General features: G+C 46.0%; 1 protein-coding gene across 2 annotated transcripts; it reads left to right on the top strand.

The window, feature by feature from the left end:
• Positions 1–960: 960 nt before the first annotated feature.
• On the top strand, positions 961–19,246 carry DRC5 (dynein regulatory complex subunit 5). 2 transcript variants are annotated; one of them, XM_090046388.1, is made up of 5 exons: positions 961–1,100; positions 8,065–8,388; positions 12,489–13,057; positions 14,705–15,154; positions 18,031–19,246. In XM_090046388.1, exons 2-5 carry the CDS (start codon positions 8,112–8,114, stop codon positions 18,214–18,216), a joined length of 1,482 nt encoding a protein of 493 aa, XP_089902514.1. In that variant the 5' UTR covers positions 961–1,100; positions 8,065–8,111; the 3' UTR covers positions 18,217–19,246. The 2 variants fall into 2 exon arrangements, with proteins under 2 accessions (XP_089902514.1, XP_089902524.1); XM_090046398.1 differs by lacking the exon at positions 961–1,100 and adding an exon at positions 1,192–1,270.
• The last annotated feature ends 451 nt before the right edge of the window (positions 19,247–19,697 follow it).

Raw genomic sequence — 19,697 nt, 5'->3', positions numbered from 1 at the left:
CTGCACGAGCACGTATCTGGTAGGCTTTACTGACTTCAACACCTGCCTCTTCTGTGAATAAAATGAGACAGGGGCACAGGCCTACCACAAATACTGCAGGCTGAAGCCCTTCCACTGCTTCCCCAGGAACCTATCTGCTGCTCAGCTTTCTGCTCCCTGCCCTGTGCTTCCTTCCTGATTTCAGGCTCTGCTTTCTTCTTCTTTCCTATGCTCTCTGTCTAATGTTGCTTTGCTTTCTGCTTCTTGCTCCTACCCTCTGCCTTATCTGCTGCTTTAGCTTCTCCCCACCCCACGCTCCCTGCCCAACTGGTTGCTCTATTTTCTGCTTCTTTCCCCACCTGCCCTTCCCTGAATCTGCTGTTTTGCTTCTGCTCCCTACCCAACCTCTTGCTCTGCTTTTTGCATCTTTCCCTACACTCCCTACTTGATCTGCTGCTCTGCTTCCTGGTCCTTGCCCTGTGCTCCAGACCTGATCTTTTGCTCTGCTTTCTGCTCCTTTTCTGATCTCTTGCTCTGCTTTCTGCTTCTTGCCCCTGCACTTCCTGCCTAGGGTGGCCGTCACAGAGGACATTCCGGTTTTCTGATACTGTCCTGTATTGTTATGAAACCAGATGGCTTTATGTCCTCTATTTTTCTCTTCAAGAGAAAAATTCCTATGCTGCTGCTGACCAACCCCACTATCCATCAGACCAAGGAGCTCCTCTTCAAGAACAGCTCTCTCTCCTCAAGAGAAAAAGTGAGGACATGAAGGTGTCCAGTTTCATATCAATAGAGGACAACCGGACCATCCTCTACGATGGCCACCCTGTTTCTGCCTGCTCTGCTCCTTGCCCTGTGGTCAGCCTGTTCCCTCTGCTTCCTGCCTGCATGGTTGCTCCGCTTTCTGCTTCTTCCCCTCCCCTCCAGATCTGCTGCTCTGCTTACTGCTCCCTGCCTTGAATACCTAAGCAGTGGCAGTGCCGGTCCAAGGTCCAGGCCCGCCGGGCCCGCCCGCGCGCTGGCGCTACCCCGCGGGAAGGGGCGGTCCCGCCCCGCCCCGCCCCGCCCCGGCAACCAGCTGTTGCCCGGCAACCGCGGCCGGGCCGGGCAGGCGGCGCTGGGTGAGCGGGGCGGCTCCGGAGTGACTCCGGCTGGGGGGGAGCGGGGCTGCCCACGGGGCTGCGGCCGGGACCCCCGTGCTTTCCTGGCTGTGATCTCCCCATCCCAAAGCACCCGGCCGGCTCTGGTCCTGGTCCTGGTCCTGGTCCTGCCGCGCTTCCCACGCCCTGAGGTGCCTGGCGGGAGGGGTGCAGGGGAGGGGTGCTTCCGTCTCTGCCCCCCTCCCCCCTCCTCGCAGACACCTGTCTGAAGGGGGCTCTCGAGCCAGCCAAGAGACACGGCCTCCCCCCGGGGACTGAAGGGGTGAGCCGGCAGCACCCATAGCCATCAGCTCTGGCTGTGGAGCAGCCCCAAGGCTTTCTAGGGCAGGGATTTGCTGCTCCTATTTGCTGCCCGGGAACTAGAGGTCCAGGCAGCCAGTTTGGGTGCATCCGGGGAGCTCGGGGCTCAAACCCCTCCTGCTCCCCCATTTTCCCTCTCACCCACTTTACAGAAATGCCTTCCCTTCTCTCCTCCAGAGGCCCCTCTGCTCTGCACTGGTTCTGCACTGGTTATTTTCACATTGGGAAACATGGGGGCTTGGGCTAGTAAAAGCTTCTGGATGGGGACTCTTGTGCGCATGGTCAACTGGTTGGAAAATAACTTCGCCAGATTCGCCTGGTTGAGCAAGGAAGACCTGGTGCTCTCATCCCAGCTTCCAGCAAGTATTTAACTAGCAGAGGCTGTGCTGTCTTGAGATCTCTATTACCATGATTTCATTGCTTTTTCAGATGATGCTATGGTCAGTATACTAACATGCTGCATCGCATTACCTCAGATTCATTACTCTTAAACAGTGGTCCTCAGAAATTGTGAGAGAAGCTCATTCTATGATGCTTTAGGCTGGGTTTTGTAAAGTTATGTTTGCCTGCTTTTTCACTTGCTTTGTGTGGTAAGGGATTGGCCTCATGTGATGACCAGCAGGTAGCAGGGTGGAGTTTAACGTTAGAGACTAACTAAAGTAGTGATATATAGAGATCACAAGTCTATCTGGATAGATCTATCTATCTATCTACTTTGGTTAGTCTATAAGGTGAAAATCTACCTGGCCTTCTACCTGACTTCAGGCTATTAACACAGACAATGACATCCATGCTACTGACCAACACCACTTGGTGAGTTGCTGTTGTATCCAAATGGACAGAAAACTTTTAGATTGGAACATCAGTTCTGCCTTGTTTACTTGTCAAAATTTAAGGCCAGGGCCTTACTTTGTTTTGTTTTGGGGTTTTGGGGGTTTTTTATTTTTTTTATTTTATTAGGTTGAGTACACTGCTAACTTCCAAAACAGTATTTGTCTGCTTCAGGTGCTGGTAGTGTTAATGGGGGTTTTGTGTGAGAAACACAAAGTATGAGGGTTTGAGATTAAATCAAGAACCTTTCACCTTTAAGTATCCTGACATTCACAGTTTAGAAAGGAACATCAGAAAGCAATTAGTGAGGAGATGAAGGAAGCATGTTCTGGCTGTTCAAGCCTTAGGATTTAGATCTATGGTCTGTTCACAGCAACATGATAGATTTCCTGTGGGTCCTTTCCCTCTCAGGACCTCACTTTTCCTGACTGGAAAACAAAGATATTTTGCTTACCTTACAGTGAGTTATTACTTTAGATCTTTAGATGAAATATCGTTTAATTTAGTAATTACTGAATGGTGACCAAACTCCATCTCCCCTCCCCATGATTCCAGATATCAGAGAGGAGAAAGCCACTCCTCATTCAGGACTTTGATGAGGCTTGAAAGTAGCCTTTTCCTTATTTCTCTCCATGTTGCTGTATAGGCCTATGTTGAATGTCTCCTTCCCACAGTTCCTGGCCCATTAGGTGGCCTTAGCCCAGATACGGATGCAAAATTTATTGAACTGTAACCGTGCAGTGCTAATTGGCAAGTGTTGGTTGATGGTCATTCCTTAGCTACTTTGTGTTTATGAAATAACATTACAGCAGTGACCCCTACTAGCAGTGTCCAATATGCTGACAGTGAATCACAGCACCTTAAGTAAAAGAAGTTCCAGGAGGTCATATTGTCCCTGGCACAGTTTAAGTTATACTGTTGACAGCAACAAACACATTCATAAACAGTTGGCAGGCCTAGTTTGACCTGGTTTTTTGGACCTAACATCTGTTTTTCCAGTCTGGCTGTAGTTAGCACAGTTTCCTTGACCGGTGTGTATTTTTTTCTTTACCCAAGAACCACTCTTGTAGGTTTTCTCCTTAAGATTCTACAACAGACTTCCTAAAGCAAGTGTAGCATCAGTAAAAATGGGTGTCAGAATTGCTAAGAATCCAATTGGTAAGAGTTCTTACCCATAATAAGAATGCTTGACAGCAATTAGGACCTTTAGCCATTGCATCTAACCAAGCTGAGGGCAGACACAAATATAGCATGTTATAGTAATAAGACCTGCAGTTCAGCCAGTGTTTCCACCCATCTAGCGCAATGCTAGAAGAACTTCCTGAAATTCTGGGTAGACAGAGCCCAGATGGGGATACAAACTCTGTTAGGCTAAAAATTAGTTTTGAAACACTATTTTTCAAATATATTTTAAATATACAAGCTCTACTGTAGACAGGTACTTTTGCTTAATTCTGTTTCTTGGACTAAGTTATCACCATCAGGGGTCCAATTCAAAGCCCAGAGACTTCAGTAGGATTCTTTCCGTTGACCTAGACGGGTTTTGGATAAAAAACCAGAAGCAGGTGAACTATATGTTTGAGCATACCTTATTTACTTTGGACCTGAAGAACTAGAACAGTGGTTCCTAAAGTGTAGCCCATGAATCTCACTGCTCCAAAGCCCACTTTTAGGTACGAGTTTGATGATAAGGAAGAACGGTGGTTCCTGAAGATTTGGGGGTTGACAGTATCTGCTTGCCAAAAAAGTTTGGGCACCACAGAACTAGAGTATTAAGCAGCAGGTTTAACTAGAATCACTTGGAGGGAATATTGTTGAAATTATTTCTTGCAGACAACAGAAATATACCTTTTTTTAGTGAATTCTGTGTTGAAAGGCAAAATGTGTTAGTTTGTGCATAAATGAGATTGGAAAATCACTGAATGTCCCACTTCTTTATATATTATTTAATAGAGCCTTTGAACTCCCGGTGATGTTGGCATAGAGTAGGTAAAAAGGAGAATGCATTACTTTTATTTACTATTTCTGGCTTGTTAATAAGACAGCCAGTTACAACACTGAAGTTTACATATATGGTAAGCTACAGACATTCCTAGAATCTGCCATATCAGCAATGATTTTCTGTCTAAGGTTCTTAAACCAAATGTAGGTGGGGTATAATGAACCTTCAGCAGCCATTTCAACATGGGATTTGCTCTGGTCTGGAGACATGCAGAATCTTTGAACAACAGGAGCAATGTGTGATTACTATGCCAAAAGTAGTGGTAATTGATTCAGTGTGATCAGTGAGTCAGTGTCAGACGCAACACCTTGAGCCCTCTATCGCTGAGTTGATTCAGGCACCTTGTAGAATAGTTATCACACCCTATCAACCTCACTTCTCCTATATCCATGTTCACACTGAATGCTAAGTTGGAGCAGTAGGGAACTGGAAACAGAGAAACATGTTTTGTATAGACCCAGCCAGAGTGTGCATCATTAACAGCTGTCCCAGGGGTCCATGCCAGTGGCTAATGTTGTGCAGCATCACATGTGGGATCTGTCTAGAATGGAAAGAGGTTGTGGCTAAGTCAGAGTTAGATAGTTAACTATAAACTTTTTAGTTAGTTATGCTATTAATTATAAACTCTTCTCCTGATCCCAACCAGACCATGGATCACTTGGTTGACTTCACTGTTCAGATAAAAGGGAGCATTGCACCGATCTGCAGGCAGCTCTGCTCCCTTGGTCCACAGGATGGAGCTTGGTACTCTAGCATGTGCTTTGGTTTTCTTAAGTCTCTCTTAAAAAAAGAAAAGTATCAACTAAGTTACGGTGCAGTCAGGAAACTGTCATTCAGATTCTGTTCTGGAGCACAGTCATGGGATAATCTTAGGCCATCCATGCTGACTTGTGATCCCAAATTGTCAGTCTTCCTGGGATGCCTCCAGAAAGGTCAGGAATGCTGGCAATAGGCACAGTGAGCTGGGCCTAGCATGGGTGGTAGAGAAACATCAGCACCTTTAGAAAGGAAGGAAGGAAGCACTGGGCAGGGAGCCTGTCCTCTTTAACATGATCTCAAGGCCATCTGGTCACTCTCTGACTTTCGTCCTTCTTCCCCAAGTCCTTCAGTCCCTAAAGCCTTACCTTTAGCTAACGTAAATCCATGATGGCAGTAGACCTATGCACCAGCAGTGAGCTACATACCATCCTTTCTCTTTCCCTCACAATTGGTGATAGCTGTCTGGACAGGCCTGGCAATCCCCTGTGTGTTTTGTGCTATTTAAAGAAACCCTTCTGCTCCCTTTCTCATACTTTGTTTCTGACTCTTCAGACTGCATCCCCCTATTTCTTCCAGCCCGTTTGATGTAGTCACCCCACTCTACTCCCACAGTTTCACTGAATTACTGTCAGAACAGTAGGGCGTGAAATAAGTTGTCTGAAATACATGTGTAATCTCCTTCATTGGAGGTTTCCAAGAAGAGGCAAATGGGTATTTATCTGGGATAGCACAGGAACAGTTCATCCTGCAGCTGGGCAGGAGGCACTGGACTAGATGGCCCTTGAGGTCTCTTCCCAACCCTGTCATTCTGTGATTCTTCCTGGGTATACAGTCTTCCTCCTCCTCATCTTTTCACTACCATTTCCATTGATGTTCTCACACAGATATATCAGGAGGTACAATCCATATCTTAAGCAGCCCTTTGTCCTCTCTCAAGACCAAAGGACAAGAACCACCTGCCGTGGCTTTATCTTTCATCTCCTGTTCCCTACTATCATTATTAACTGATTACTTTCCTTTAACATTTGGTATGAATACATTTGAAGATGCCTTTGCTGACACATTCTTTGCAGTCTGACATGAGTAATTTTTGTTTGACTCTATTTTTTGACATTTCATAGATCTCCTCTCTTCCTTTATGCTGGCTGTTTAACAGTTACTTCCTCAGACAGTTTTGGAAGGGCTTTCTATCAAAGCCAACTGTCTACAATAAAGGTTTCAAAGAAACAGGAGCTTATGTTGACTGAGCCAGCACATATTGCTTGTGTAAAGGAAAATGGAGTAATCTCATGTAGGGGGAAAAGAAATAATGAGCTTGATCTGGGTAGCAGCATCTGCTTCTCCCTCTGTTCTGGTAGAATTGTGTGGGATCAAAGCACTGTTCCAGACAAATGCGCGGGCGGGACAGCATGGCCTGGGATCCTATGTGTCTATAGGCTCCTTCGCAGGATGTTGTTGGAGGGCTTTTTGGAGGGACATCTCATCCAACTCCAGTGCTCGTTTCTGGCATAAGCACAAGCTCCATGCCAAAACAAGTCCTGAAGTGCAAATAAAGATAGGGACCTCCCTCTCCAGTGCACCTGACTGCAAGGCATGTGTACTCTAGCCACACTGGTCTAAATATGTCTGTCAGCAATGTCACCTTTGCCCATGGCACCACTTCTTGATGACATCACAAGTTGTACTTCCTCAGTTTTATCTTTGAATGTCATTCATTCTTTTCCGCCTGGTGTCTTATTTATACTCAGGCTGTCTCTCTAATTGCCTCTCCCCTTTCAGCATACCACTTGATGGCCTCTGAACATTTTTAGTTGCCCTGTTGGTGCAGCCTAGTGGGGAAAGCCAGACTCACTCATTTATCTGGGGCCAAGCAGGGATCCAATGGAGAGGAGCTACGGCAAGATTTTATTCCTTCTTTAGCACTCCCTGCCTGACCTCTCATTAGAAAGCATCTTTCCCTTGCTTCTCTTCTGTACTTGTGCAAACTCCTCTCTTGAAGTCCCTCCAAATAAAAGGCAGTTCTGAGCCTTTTCCATTTCTAAGCTCCAGCTGTTGCAGGGACAGCAGTTAGTCCCAGTCATGAAGGTACTTCATCTTCCTCTTAACCTCTGAGCAGCTGCAATAACATGGGGTGCTCAGAGAAAGGCTCACTAGTATAGATTACTGTCATTGGACATGCTGAATCATGAAAGGCAGATCCCAGCATCTGTGTTGCAGAAATGAAGCCCCTTCCTTTCTAGTCCATCCTTTGCTGTCCTCACTCAAGTCTGTCACTGAGAGTTTTAGCCACGTGCTTTACAAGCTGGTGTCCTACACATGGGTATATGCAGACCAAGAACAGGGACTGCAGAAGTTGGGAGAAGAAAGCTGGAAAACTTGCCCATGGGTAGGGAGGACTGGTGCTTACAGAACTAATGGTTAGTAGAGAGAACTGAGAATCGGGAGTCTTTGAGATGTAGGGCTGGAAGGGACCTCCAGAGGTCATCTACTTCAACCCCCTGCCTGAGGCAGGATCAGCCCTATCCAAGCCATCCCATACAAATCCATAAAATAAACTCTTAGTAAAACTATGGTCAACACGAGACATAATACCCTAGGAGTCCAGAGTCCTGTATGCTACTGTCTTCTGATTCTTATATGTAATTTTTGTGAGGGTCTGAACTGTGGAGGCACAGTTCACAAGTGCTTGTGAAGAGCAATGAGATCCGCTGGTAGAAGCCAAAAGGAAAGGCAGAGAAATGATTGCACCTAGAAGTGAATACAGTTCCCATGAGTTTTCACTTGTAAAGGTTTGAGACCTCTTCCTAGCAGTACCATACTATTATCTCTATCTGTTACATTTATTACGCTAGTACCAAGGGGCTTTATAGTGTCAGGTACCATATAAATAAGAACACCAGACTGTCGCTTCACAGAAGAGCTTACAATTAAGACAGACAAAGGGTAGGGAAAAGGCGTATTTCATATAAGCAAAGCAAGCAGAGTGATGGCTTGCAAATATCTTGTCACAATGTTTCTATTTGTTTTAATTAGCAATAAGAAGACTGCTGGCCCTTTCCACAACTGTCTTTCTTCTAAGAATGCCAACTGTAAATGCGGCTGGCAACTGCCAGCCAGAAGCAGACTGTGCCTCTACTTCATCAAAAGGGATAGCCTCATTCTCCCATGTGAAGATGCAGGAGCCGGTCCTTGGAGATACCAGTGTGATGCCCCCCCCAGTGCGAACATCTGTGGTGAACCCTGCAGCCAACATCCGCCACATGCGACGGATCATTGCTGAGGATCCAGAGTGGTCCCTAGCCATCATACCACACCTCACTGAGCTCTGCCTTCAGCACATCATCATCAACTTTGAAAGTAAGCCAGCTGCAACGGGCCTGCTGACAGCCTTGTTATACACTTAAACCTGCAGTAGGCTTGTGAGGTCTAGCCCTGCACTGAAGCATCCTTGTGCCCCAGCCAGCCCCTCCGCAGCACATTGAGCAGGAGCAGATCAGCTCCAGGCTGGCAGGCTGACCCACCGTGTCCCCTGCCAGTTGGGACTATGCTGCCCCAGCTCAATGTGCTGAGGTCCCAGGTGCACATGTAAATGTGCCCAGGAGCAATAAGCTCCAGTGCAAACTGTGCCACAGTTTATTTGGGTGCACTAATAGCATGTATAGAGGTATCCACTAGTTTCATTTTGTGACCCCTAGTTCTTGTATTGTGAGAGACAGTAAATAATAAATTCCTATTTACTTTCTCTTCACCGTTTACAAGGTGGCTTCTTACACATGGGTGCATGCAGGCTATGAACACTGGGTGCTGAGGATGGAAGAAGGAAGCTGTAAAATTTGCCCCTGGAAAGGGAGGGTTGGTGTTTACAGAACTAATGATTAGTGGAGAGAACTGGGAGTCAGGAGTCATAGAGAAGTCAGCCTGAAAGGGATCTCCAGGGCACATCTACACTTGCATTAATATGCTTCAGTTAATGCATATTAAATCTAGTACATCTGGGCATACATTTATTAGCACATGTCAGAGGAGACTCTATTAATTGAGTTGGCTGCAAGTCTGCTAGTGTTGAACAAGCTTTAGTTAAAGCACCTCCACTGCCATTTTAAAGCATGGGACGCTGAATACATGTGATGCTGCGGAAGCTTTAATTAGAGCAGCTCTGAGAGTCACTCTAACTAAAGCCTCCCTCTTCTACCCCGGAGCATGTATATAGATGCCCCTAGAGGTCATCTAGTCCAGTGGTTCTCCACCTTTTTTGTACTAGGACCCATGTGTAAACACTGATGGCCAGTCCTGACCCAGTAAATAGTTTAAGTAGAAAACAGCCCCCTGCCCTGCTGATGCCTATCACTCCCAACCTCTGTGGGGGTTGATGGGGCATGGGGGGCCTCAAGCAGCCCTTGCAGGCTGGAACTCTGCCAAACTACAAGGGAAAACCCATGGTTCCCCATGTTTTTCTCCCTTAAAGGAGAATCTATTTTTAAAGTTTGTTCATGACCCTTTCATGTATTCTTGCAACCCACGTTTGGGTCACGAGACATGGATTGAAAAACGCTGATCTAGTCCAATCTCCTGCCTGAGGCAGGATCAGCTGTATCCAAACCATTATGGATTTAATATTTTGTAAACACTTATCATGTCCCCCTTCACACATCTCTTTTCTAAACTGAATAGGCCCAGAACCTTTAGACCAGTGGCTCCCAACCTTTTTTGGCTGCGACCTTAAATCCAGGTTGCAACCCCCGCCCCCGACTCACTTATGCCTAGCAGTGCCCGGACTGGGCCAGAATTGTGGGGGCAGCAGCAGCAAGAACCATGCAGACTGTGTGCTGGGAGAGCCCCACAGGCAGAAGGAGCAGAGTGAGGGGCGGATCCCCTGCAACCCTGATTTGGGTCGTGCCCCAAGGTTGGGATCCACTCTTGTATGAAAGCCCCTCCATACCACTAATCATTCTTGTTGTCCTTCTCTCTACCTTCTCTGGTTCTTTGATATTCTTTTTGAGATGTGGGGACCAGAACTGGGCACAGTATTCAGTGTTTGGATGCACCATGGATTTATAAATGGGCAAAATGATAGTTTCATTTTTGTTTACAATTCTCTTCTTAATAATCCCTAACATTTTATTTGCCTTTTTGACAGCTACTGAACACTGAGCTGATGTTTTCAGTGAACTGTCCACATGTTACTGCTAGGCACATGGTTGAATTAGGTTCATCCCTCTTATAACTCTTGATTTTTATGGAGATTCACAAGGGGTGAATCTGTTCCACTGGGACCTCCCATATAGAATGTGACTCTGCCCAGATCTTAGCCTGTCATATGAATTTCTCTCCATGCCCTGCTTGTGCTCACCACATCAGTTTTTACCAGGACCTATGAGTTCATGCCTCTCTTCTCATTTTAGTACTCAAATCAATTATATGCACATCATGGCTGTTGAGCCTTAAGTGGCTTTGTGACTTACCTCTTTGTGATTTTTCACAGAAGCTGTTATCAAAAGGTTTGGGGTTCTTTTTTGCTGTGTACATTGGACATGTGTTTCCAATAATCATGAATAATGCAACAAGGGGGATGCGTATCCCTTTCAATCATGATACAATTACAGTTGGCTCCTATTAGTGACAACCTGTCAGTGCCTTGATGCTGTGTTGCTCTTAAGTGACTGTTTCTGTTATACAGCATCACCTAAATACACAGTACAAAAAAGGTTCCTGTGTAAATGTTGCTGGTAAGAGAACACTGCTCTTAACAGATGTGGCTGAAAACAAGTGTGTTCTGGCTTTTGCAGCAGGCGTGCGTACAGTTCTTATACTGTTATAGACATACCAAGCAGAAAGTATTGCTAGACTCAAAGGCAGTCTTTTTCTTTTGCCCTAACTCACCAAGGGGATACCAATTGTTGTGGCTTTTTTGGTCAGCACTGACAGCTTATGTGGCTCCTGAGCCAGGCAGGACCGAGCATTGCTGACTTAAATTACATTCACCTTCAGAATAGGGGTGCCATTATGCTACATGCTGCACCCAAAGCTGGGAGTGCTCCCTGCTTCCAGTCCAAGAACACATAGTGCACACAGATTGTGAGAGAGGGCTAGAATTCTGCGACATAGCTCCTGTTTCCACAAGGATTTTTTGTCGTGTGACAAGCCAAGAATGGTGGCCTCTTTGGGTGGGGAATTTTCCCCCAGAGTACACGAACTGAGAAGAAACAACAAAAATCTAACTCCCAAACTGCCTGGGCATGGCAGTTCAGTGGGAGCAGGTGGGGAAGGAGATCCCTTGCTGTGGTCATCAAGTCAGGAGGCAGGATAGAAGCACAGGGAGGTAGGCATGCCTGCCCTAGTTTTCATTAGCATGGGTACCAGTAGCAGCAGTGAAGTTGCGGTAGCATGGGCTTCAGCACAGAACATCTGAGCCTGTCAGGGGTCTTCAGTATTTAAATGAGCAGCTGGTCCCCTGTGAAATCTGTGCAGCCCCATCTTCATTGCTGTTATTGCCTTAGCAAGCTAAATTAAAGCAAACATGGATTTGCCAACACATGCTGCATTGGAGGCTTATCCTAAGAGAAGGTCATTGCAGTGCTAATGGTCTGGAGTTTGGAAGGAGAGTGCAGGGGACATAAAGGAAAAGTTTCTAGGGAAACGCTCTATGGTCTTCTTATGCAGAACATTTTTGTAAGGGAAATGCCAAGAAGAGAGAGAATGGCTAAGTGTCACACAGCTTTTCTTCTCAATTACAGTTTTCCTTGTACAGACAGGTCTCTTCAGTCTTCATCAATCTATTAGGATGACAGTGATTAAATACAAACCATGTACATAGCGCTGAAAACATACATGGCATTTCACAGGCACTCCCAGCCGTGTAAACCTTCCAGGGTAAAAGAACCAAGCTGAGACATGGGAGAGTAGTTCAGGCAAAAGAGTTGAGGGAGCTCACAAATAGGAGACGGAATTGAAGAGGGGCTCATTGGGCAGGAAGTGGGAAACTATCAATACCACAGTCTCAAGAATCCAAGTGCAAAGCCAAAAATTTTATGAAGAGCACTTATGCAGGTTCAAATATACTCCCTGATAATGAAACAGGCCAAATCTTGCTATGTAAGACTAGAGTAACTCTGTGGTGTTACTTGGGATTTAAACTTCTGTAACTAAGAGCAGAATTGACAATGATAAATCCATGTAGCAGTAAAAATACAATTGCTAGCCACTTCTATGTAGGGCCCAGGATATGTGTGGTTCACTACTGTTGGGGGCCACAGATGGGGAGCTAAATAAACAGATGCTATTCCCAAGCATCTTATAAAATTACTGTTTGCCAAATGTAAAGAACTAATGTTAATAGGTCTGGCTTAAAAAATTAACATGATATTTCTAGGATTGGATAAGACGGTGTAATGTGAACACACCCTTTCTCTGACTCTAACTCTGGCGAGTCATCTGCTTTTCTTCCTTATTCTCCACAGAGAAACCTATTTTGAACCATCTCTTGCCTGAGCACCAAAAGAGAGTGCTGGACAGGATCTCCACAGGCCTTCCTCTCTCTGTGACAGCCAACCTGATCAGCGATGAAGGCTACTGGAAGAGGTGCTGCACTGAGCGTTGGACAGTTTGTGATGTCTCCTGCTATGGGGGCAGCTGGAAGCGGATGTTCTTTGAACGCCACCTGGAGAACATCCTCAAGTACTTCATTCCTAATGTAACAGACCCTGATCGGGTCCTGGGTGTCATCCCTCTCTGCAAGGACTATATCAGGAAGCTGGAGATCAACCAGTTCCTCCCTCCAGTGAAGCTGAATGAGAAGAAGGAAGAGGAAGACCTGTCTGATTCTGGGAGTGATGTTGAGAATGATGAACTCTCCATGCACCACTATGACATAGGGGGGCTCATTGTTGCCCTTCCTCATCTAGAAGAGCTGAATCTGTCCTACGGAGTGAAGGATTGTGGCATGAACTTTGAATGGAAACTGTTTAACTTCACCTCTAAGGACTGTTCCAATCTGGCCAAGGGTCTTAAGAAGTGCCAAAGCTTGAAAGTAACATGTTCCATCCGAGCTGATTTTTCTCTGTCAAGCACACATACACATATTTTAAGGTGTACGCTTAAACAGGGCCAAAACTACCGTAGGAAAAAGCCTAAAAGACCAGTGTTGCTTGCTTCTCACTCTCAGTCTGGCCAATATACAGGCAGTTTCTAAATGCCTCATTCAAGAAGCCAAATAGTTTAAAGCCTCTTAGGCAAAGTTTGAATCTGATGCCCAAGTGTATTCATAGAGTGCAGATCACTGCAATATGTAGAGGCCTAGCCCAAATCACAAACCCAGAAAACTATTTAAGATGTAGTTCATGCCACACCATTGGCTAAATTAAGATCCAGTGGATATGTCTACATGAGTCATTTACTGGGGAGTAGATTAATTAGCTCCATAGTAAACATCTTGCATCTACACATGTGGCCCTATTATGCCATAGGAAACTAATTAACTCCACATCAGGGTAGTACTTAGTACTTGTATTTACATCTTGCTGCAGAGTTTTTCACTGGAGCACCCTCATACCCCAGCCAGCCCCTCTGCAGCACATTGGGCCCTCTACCAGCTGGGGCTGCTCTTACTTGCCTCAGTGTGCTGTGATCCTGGGTGCATGTTCAAGCAGCCTGCCCAGGAGCAGTAAATTCGAGTGCAATAAACGCCAGAGTTTATTGCTTCGAACTAATTGCATGTGTAGACACTCCCAGTATAAGCCACTGAGCTACAGAAATTTGTAGGGTTGCACCAGAGCCAGACTGAGCTGAGTGGAATGACACAACATGAAGATTCCTTGAGCTTGCGAGCAACTGTCTGTTAGCTGACTTCAGGGCTTTCCTTTTTGCCATTCCAATCTAATTGAGTGTTTGAAGTGAAACTTAAGTCTCCTGCTACTTGCTTTTGGGGTGGGTTGTCTAGGGTGTTGTGTGGCCAGGGACTCAGCTAATGTGACCATGCATTCACTGAGAGGAATGGTATTGATAGCACTCTTATTGCACCTGTTTGGATAATGGTAAAGGGGACAGGGAGGCATTTTTTCCTTAAGGCATGGAGGGGAAGAGGGGTTATAAGCAAATGAACGTAAAAAATGTTGATTAAATAATAAACAGGGCAGAACGCCTCCAGCAGCACAGATATGAAGGGATCAAGGGGAAGTGTGGGAGCATGGAGAGTGTTTCTTTCTGGGTAACAGCAGAATCCTCAGCTCCCCAGCAATTCTGAGATTCAGAGTGATTCAGAGACTCTGGTCCGCTGTATATTCACACAGTGCAAAGTCAAACTTACCTAACTGCTCATGCTCTGTCTCTGGCTTGGCAGACTTTAGGAACTGCCTTCTGCCTATGTATGTTAAATGAAATGATCTCTTCCATAGCCATTGAGGTCCTATCTTGGGGAAAATTTAAGACTGCAAAATTCCTTTAGTGAAGAATAAACAAAGCCCCTTAAAAAGACTAGTACCACAAAGATGGTATCTTGTTGTGTTTGGGCTACAGTTCAAACAGTGGCTATTAAACTGTAAGCTAAGGTGAATTTAGTAAGTGCTGTCCAAGGAGGGTAGAAGTGGGGAATCTCATTCATTTGGGTGCATGTAAAAATCTCATGCAAAATGTCAGTGGGGTCTGTGCCAGAAAGTGTCATGTTCTTTTCCTCCTACAGGTCTTCAAACTGACCCGCAGCAAAGTGGATGATGACAAGGCCCGGCTGCTGATTCGGAACTTGTTGGACCACCCATGCCTGGTGGAGCTGGACTTCTCTCACAATCTGATTGGGGACCGAGGAGCGAGAGCCATTGGCAAACTGATGAACCACAGCAGACTAGAAATTCTCACCCTATGCAATAACCAGATTCGGCCCCCAGGTGCCCAGGCGATTGCTCATGCTCTCGCTAAGAATTCAGCACTGATATCTTTGAACTTGCGCCTCAACTGCATCGAGGATGAGGGAGGGCAAGCCGTAGGCCACGCCTTGCTGAGCAATTCCTCCCTGAGATCCATCAATCTGGCAGGCAATGAGCTGTCAGAGCCCACAGCAACACTTTTCTCTCTAGTCCTTGCTCAAAACACAGCTCTCACTAGCATCAACCTCTCATGCAACCACATAGGACTGGTAAGTAGCTTCCGCACCTGCAAAAGAAATAATTTCTGTCTGCTGCAATCACAGCAGCTAGTGCCGTCTTGGTGCATCTGTCTGGGTAATTTTATATAAAGCAGATGCAGATCTCCTTCCGCCTCTGAACTGCTACCCTTCTCTAGGGAGCTGAATGTATCCTTGTGTCACACACATCTAAGGTGATTTTGCTTTGTTTATTGCAAGTTACTAGCAGCAGAGAGATTACAGCAAACATCACTAAAGACGGGGGATTCCTTTGTTTCAGGCTCCTTGCAGTGCTACATTTTACATGGCCCTCACATTGAGCCTGTATTTCCTGCTTTGGGCATGAAGAGATGTTGCCGGGGTGGTGTTTTCCCCCAGAAAATTCAGGACATCTTCCTACGGGTGTCATGGTTACTGCACACAATCTGGGAAGTGGTTTCCAGATTAGAAAGGAAGGTGCTATGGGCATGGTAGTTCCATATGAAAGTCTGGCTGAGACACCTGTCCCCTTGCAGCTCTTCTCCCTCAGCAGTGCACAGGCGGGAAGGTCTCACTCATCACAACCTCGCCCAGCCAGCCAGATACAGACCAGATTTAAAAAACTGACTGAGTTGCTGAGCTCAAATAACTCTCAGCACTGCCACTGGAGTCTTTCCAAGACTTTCCAAGTCCTGTGGGCCAGAATTTTCAAATCTGGTACTCACCATTTGGCTGGTGCGTCTCGAGGCCCTGATTTTCCAAACTGAAAATTGAGCATGTGCAAATCCCACTGGTGTTAACAAGGGCAGGTCTATGCTGCAGCAGCAGGGCGCTCAGTTTCCCCACTATGGCCTTAAGCACCATCATCCACCCCCATTCCACATGTCAGCCCCAGACAGACTTGAGGCAGTAGAAACACCCTGGGAGTGCCCCACAGTGCCATCACAAGCACAGCAGAAACTTAACGCTGGAGCACAGTCCAAGCAGTGCTCACAGAGCATCCTCTCCACCTCATTTCTGCAGTTGATGCACATGGAGTAGGAACATGCAGCTAGAGTTTATGGCCTGGGTGATGCTGAGCTCTGCCACCAGAGTTTAGACATGTCCTCAAAGCTTCCAGTGCCCCACATCTCTGAAGATCAGATTTCTTCTGTTTAGTTGATTTAGTAACCTAATGTGCAGCCAGGTTTGAAAAAGGTAACTTTTAAGTTCTCTGTGCCTCTGTGTCCCTCTTGGTATAATGCAGAGGTAGCAAGATTTGCTGTGCCTATCTGCCTGCTTCACATGATTGTCAGATTTGGTTACTAGCCAGTGTTTTCAAAGAGCTTTGGGGATAGAAAGTGTCTCATTAGTTCTATTTCTTATTATCACATAAACATGAAAGAGCTTGAGCATAGCAAAGCAAAGACCAAAGGGCTTTTTTGCTGCGTTTTTTATACTTTTAAATAATAATCATAATGTTTAATACCTTCCATCTAAGTATATCAAGGCAATGTTACTGATATCCATGAATAAAGCTTCAGAGTGCCTAGAGACCAGGATTTGTTTTATTGTCTCCATTTTACAGATGGACAGAGAGGGGCTGAGACTCGCTTGAGTTTCCCCAGAAAATCAGCAGTACAGCTAGAGATGAAAGGCCAGAGGCCTAGTTCCCAGTCCCCTGCTGTAACCACAAAATAAAACTCTACTCCTAGATGTGGGGATACAGTCCAAGAGTTTTGACCCCCCACGCCTCTGGTCAAGCCACTGGAGACATGCCAGAGTCACTCTGCTGATGTGTATCTGTTCATTTCAACAGGAGACCTTCCCTTCTTTGCTTACTTTCTGCCGTGTTTTGAAAGAGGCCTAAATGGCACCAGGCCTCCCCAAACAGCAAAAGTTGGGATTTGCAACCAATGTATGTGGTATCTGATGGGTGCAGGTTGGAAATGTTTGAGATATAACCAGTCAAAAACAAATGTGATAGTCCCATCCCCTAGGGATGATGTTAGTAGAAGAGGGAGGTAACACCACCAAAGCAAGTTAACTTCAAAATCTGAACACCTGAGATCTTGGCAACATTTTCCTTCATAGCTTGAGTGTCTTAAGTGAATTGGATTTCCACTGCATGGGAGAGTCTACCACTCCAGATATGTCTTCCAAGACATGGTGTCTGCAGTGAGTCTGTATATCAGCTGGCTCAGGTGCTGGTAGCAGGCCAGTCAGGGCAACACTGAATTTAGAGAGGGTTGCCCCTGAGGAGCTTGGTAAATTAGCCTATGCTGAGCTTCATGCTGCTGTGGTTAGACTGCTACTGACACCCAGCCTAGCTAGTGTAAAGCTATCTGGGGCATCTACACAATCATCAACAATGTGGGTGTATGCCGAGGAGAAAGCCAGCAGAATGGAACTCATGACATTTTCTGGATTCCAGCAGTACATTTTATTGTGCTGGCACTTGTCTTTACCCAACTGTGAGCAGGTGAATGGGTGACAGGACACACCAGAACAGCTCCTTTATATTTTCATCTCAGTCTGTGCTACTCAGGAGCCATGAGCCTGAAAACCGCTGACACGATACCCAGAGGGAGTCATTAGCAAACATCATCTCACTGTGCACTGCATAAGGTTACTGTCCTTTCCTGCTGTTCCCTTGCGAGTGATATTTTAGTCTTGGGTGAAAGTCTTAGTTTGTGAGAAGTAGGCTCTTAATCTGGACCTTTTCCCCAGGTTTTCTTCACTGTAATGTACAGCCTCCCCAGGAGATGTGAAGGGGAAACACATATGCCCTTTTCTGCCCTACCTGCAGGCAGTAGGGGAATGTCAGTGAAAGTTAGTCTGATGATGGGGAAAAGATAGCAGCGACTCTTAGTAGAAGGTGTCCCCCTTTCCTGGTCCACACTTCTCATCCATCTCCTTTCTGATTCTAGGATGGTGGGAAGCAGCTGTTGGAAGGAATGTCAGATAACAAAACCATGACTGAATTTGACCTACGCCTGGCAGAGGTGGGACAGGAGAGCGAGTACCTCATTAACCAGACCCTGAGGGCCAACCAGGAGATAGCCCGTCTGAAGACCCTGCAGCAATCAAACTCCCCCCGAGAAAAGCTCCCATAGTCAGATTAGTCTTTCATACATTGTTATTCTGCTCTGCAGCTATTGAAATGAAATGCTTCTTTTTACTGAGGAACTGGTGCTAAACATGAGTATCTGTGTGTGTGGGGAAGGGGGAATCAAGGAAGCAGACAAAGTCTCAGCAGGCAGAACCTACCTAGCACTTGGATGCCAAAGAAGATTCTCCTTGGTTTCCTTCATCCAGCATACTTAGGGTTTTGCCTTTTCTCCATTTCTGCAGCCAGGCCAGGTTCCCACAGAACTCCCACCAGCCAAAGCTTACTCTCCTATTCAGCACACTTGCCTCCATTCATTTTTCTCAGTTCATCTGCTTTCCTTGCTTCATGCTCACCTGCCAGGGCAGGTAGCATGAGTGTCTTATAGCTGACCTTTGGAGTAGCCTTTGTCTTGAAACCATGAAGCTCACTGCTACAGTGAGACTGAATACAACGAATAGACACATATCACTGCCAAACCCAGGTCTCCTACATAGCTCTGCTGCAAGGTAGTACAATGTTGTTTTTGGCAAGGGGAAAACAGGATGGCAGATGACAGCCCTGCACCCAGCACTGGGTGGCCACTCAGAGCTCACTACATGAGAGCACAGTGACCAAGAAGGAGCAAACAGGATAGGAAACTGTTTTATGTCAGCTCACTCCACACATAGGCTTGGTCATCTGGATTTTTTCCAGTTTTTGTAAAGCTGTTCTCCCCTTACCTTCCCTCATCACCCCTACACCTGCCATCAGTCCCAAAGGAGAATATATGCGGTGTCTAGCACAGTTTTGGGGGAGGGCTGTTTGTCTAGTAAAGGGCCTGCCCTCCATTTTGGATTTCCTTCCAAAACTGAACATCACATAGCACAGAGAAGCAATCCCAAGAATGCCCATATCAACAAAGGAAAGAGAGCCTCCTCAGTCACTTGTTGTAGGACATAAAGGCTGCATATCATATATGGAGTACATGGTTTTACCCAATCTACAATGATAGGCTTAGACTCCCCCTCCATATCAGGACACACACAAGAGGGATTTGTACACTCTGAATTGACTGCATAAGCAACTCATACCTTCTCTATATTCATAAAGCCCTTCCTAAGCACTTGGTTTTAAAGTTTGGGTGGAACAGGAATCAAAGAGGGGTGAAACTGCACCATGGCAGTCCCCCGCTCCCCCCCCGATCTGCCCCTGCAACCACCCAGGTTTCTGCACTTTGATTTTTATCCCAAGGTATTTTTCATCCACAGCTTCCAGTTAGAGTGTAAAATATTTGGGAGTACACAAACCACTCCAAATGAGTAAAACTCTAATTCTTGCAAGGGTATCTATCCAGGCTTTGTTAGATTGACATCATCCTGGCTCATGGGTCAATGGTAAGGTAGGAACTGGATCTGATGTGGCTTCATGGAGGCAACATGCCTCTAAGTTCAACCCCTCAAAGTGCCTGAAGCCAAGTTCTGCTCTCTGTCATGTCACCCAGGATTC

This window comes from Crocodylus siamensis, chromosome 1 (genome assembly GCF_052110815.1).
Source record: "Crocodylus siamensis isolate JL-2025a chromosome 1, ASM5211081v1, whole genome shotgun sequence".
NCBI classification, from domain to species: domain Eukaryota; kingdom Metazoa; phylum Chordata; order Crocodylia; family Crocodylidae; genus Crocodylus; species Crocodylus siamensis.
The sequence above is the reverse complement of the archived record's forward strand: the minus strand, read 5'-3'. Positions and strand labels throughout refer to the sequence as shown.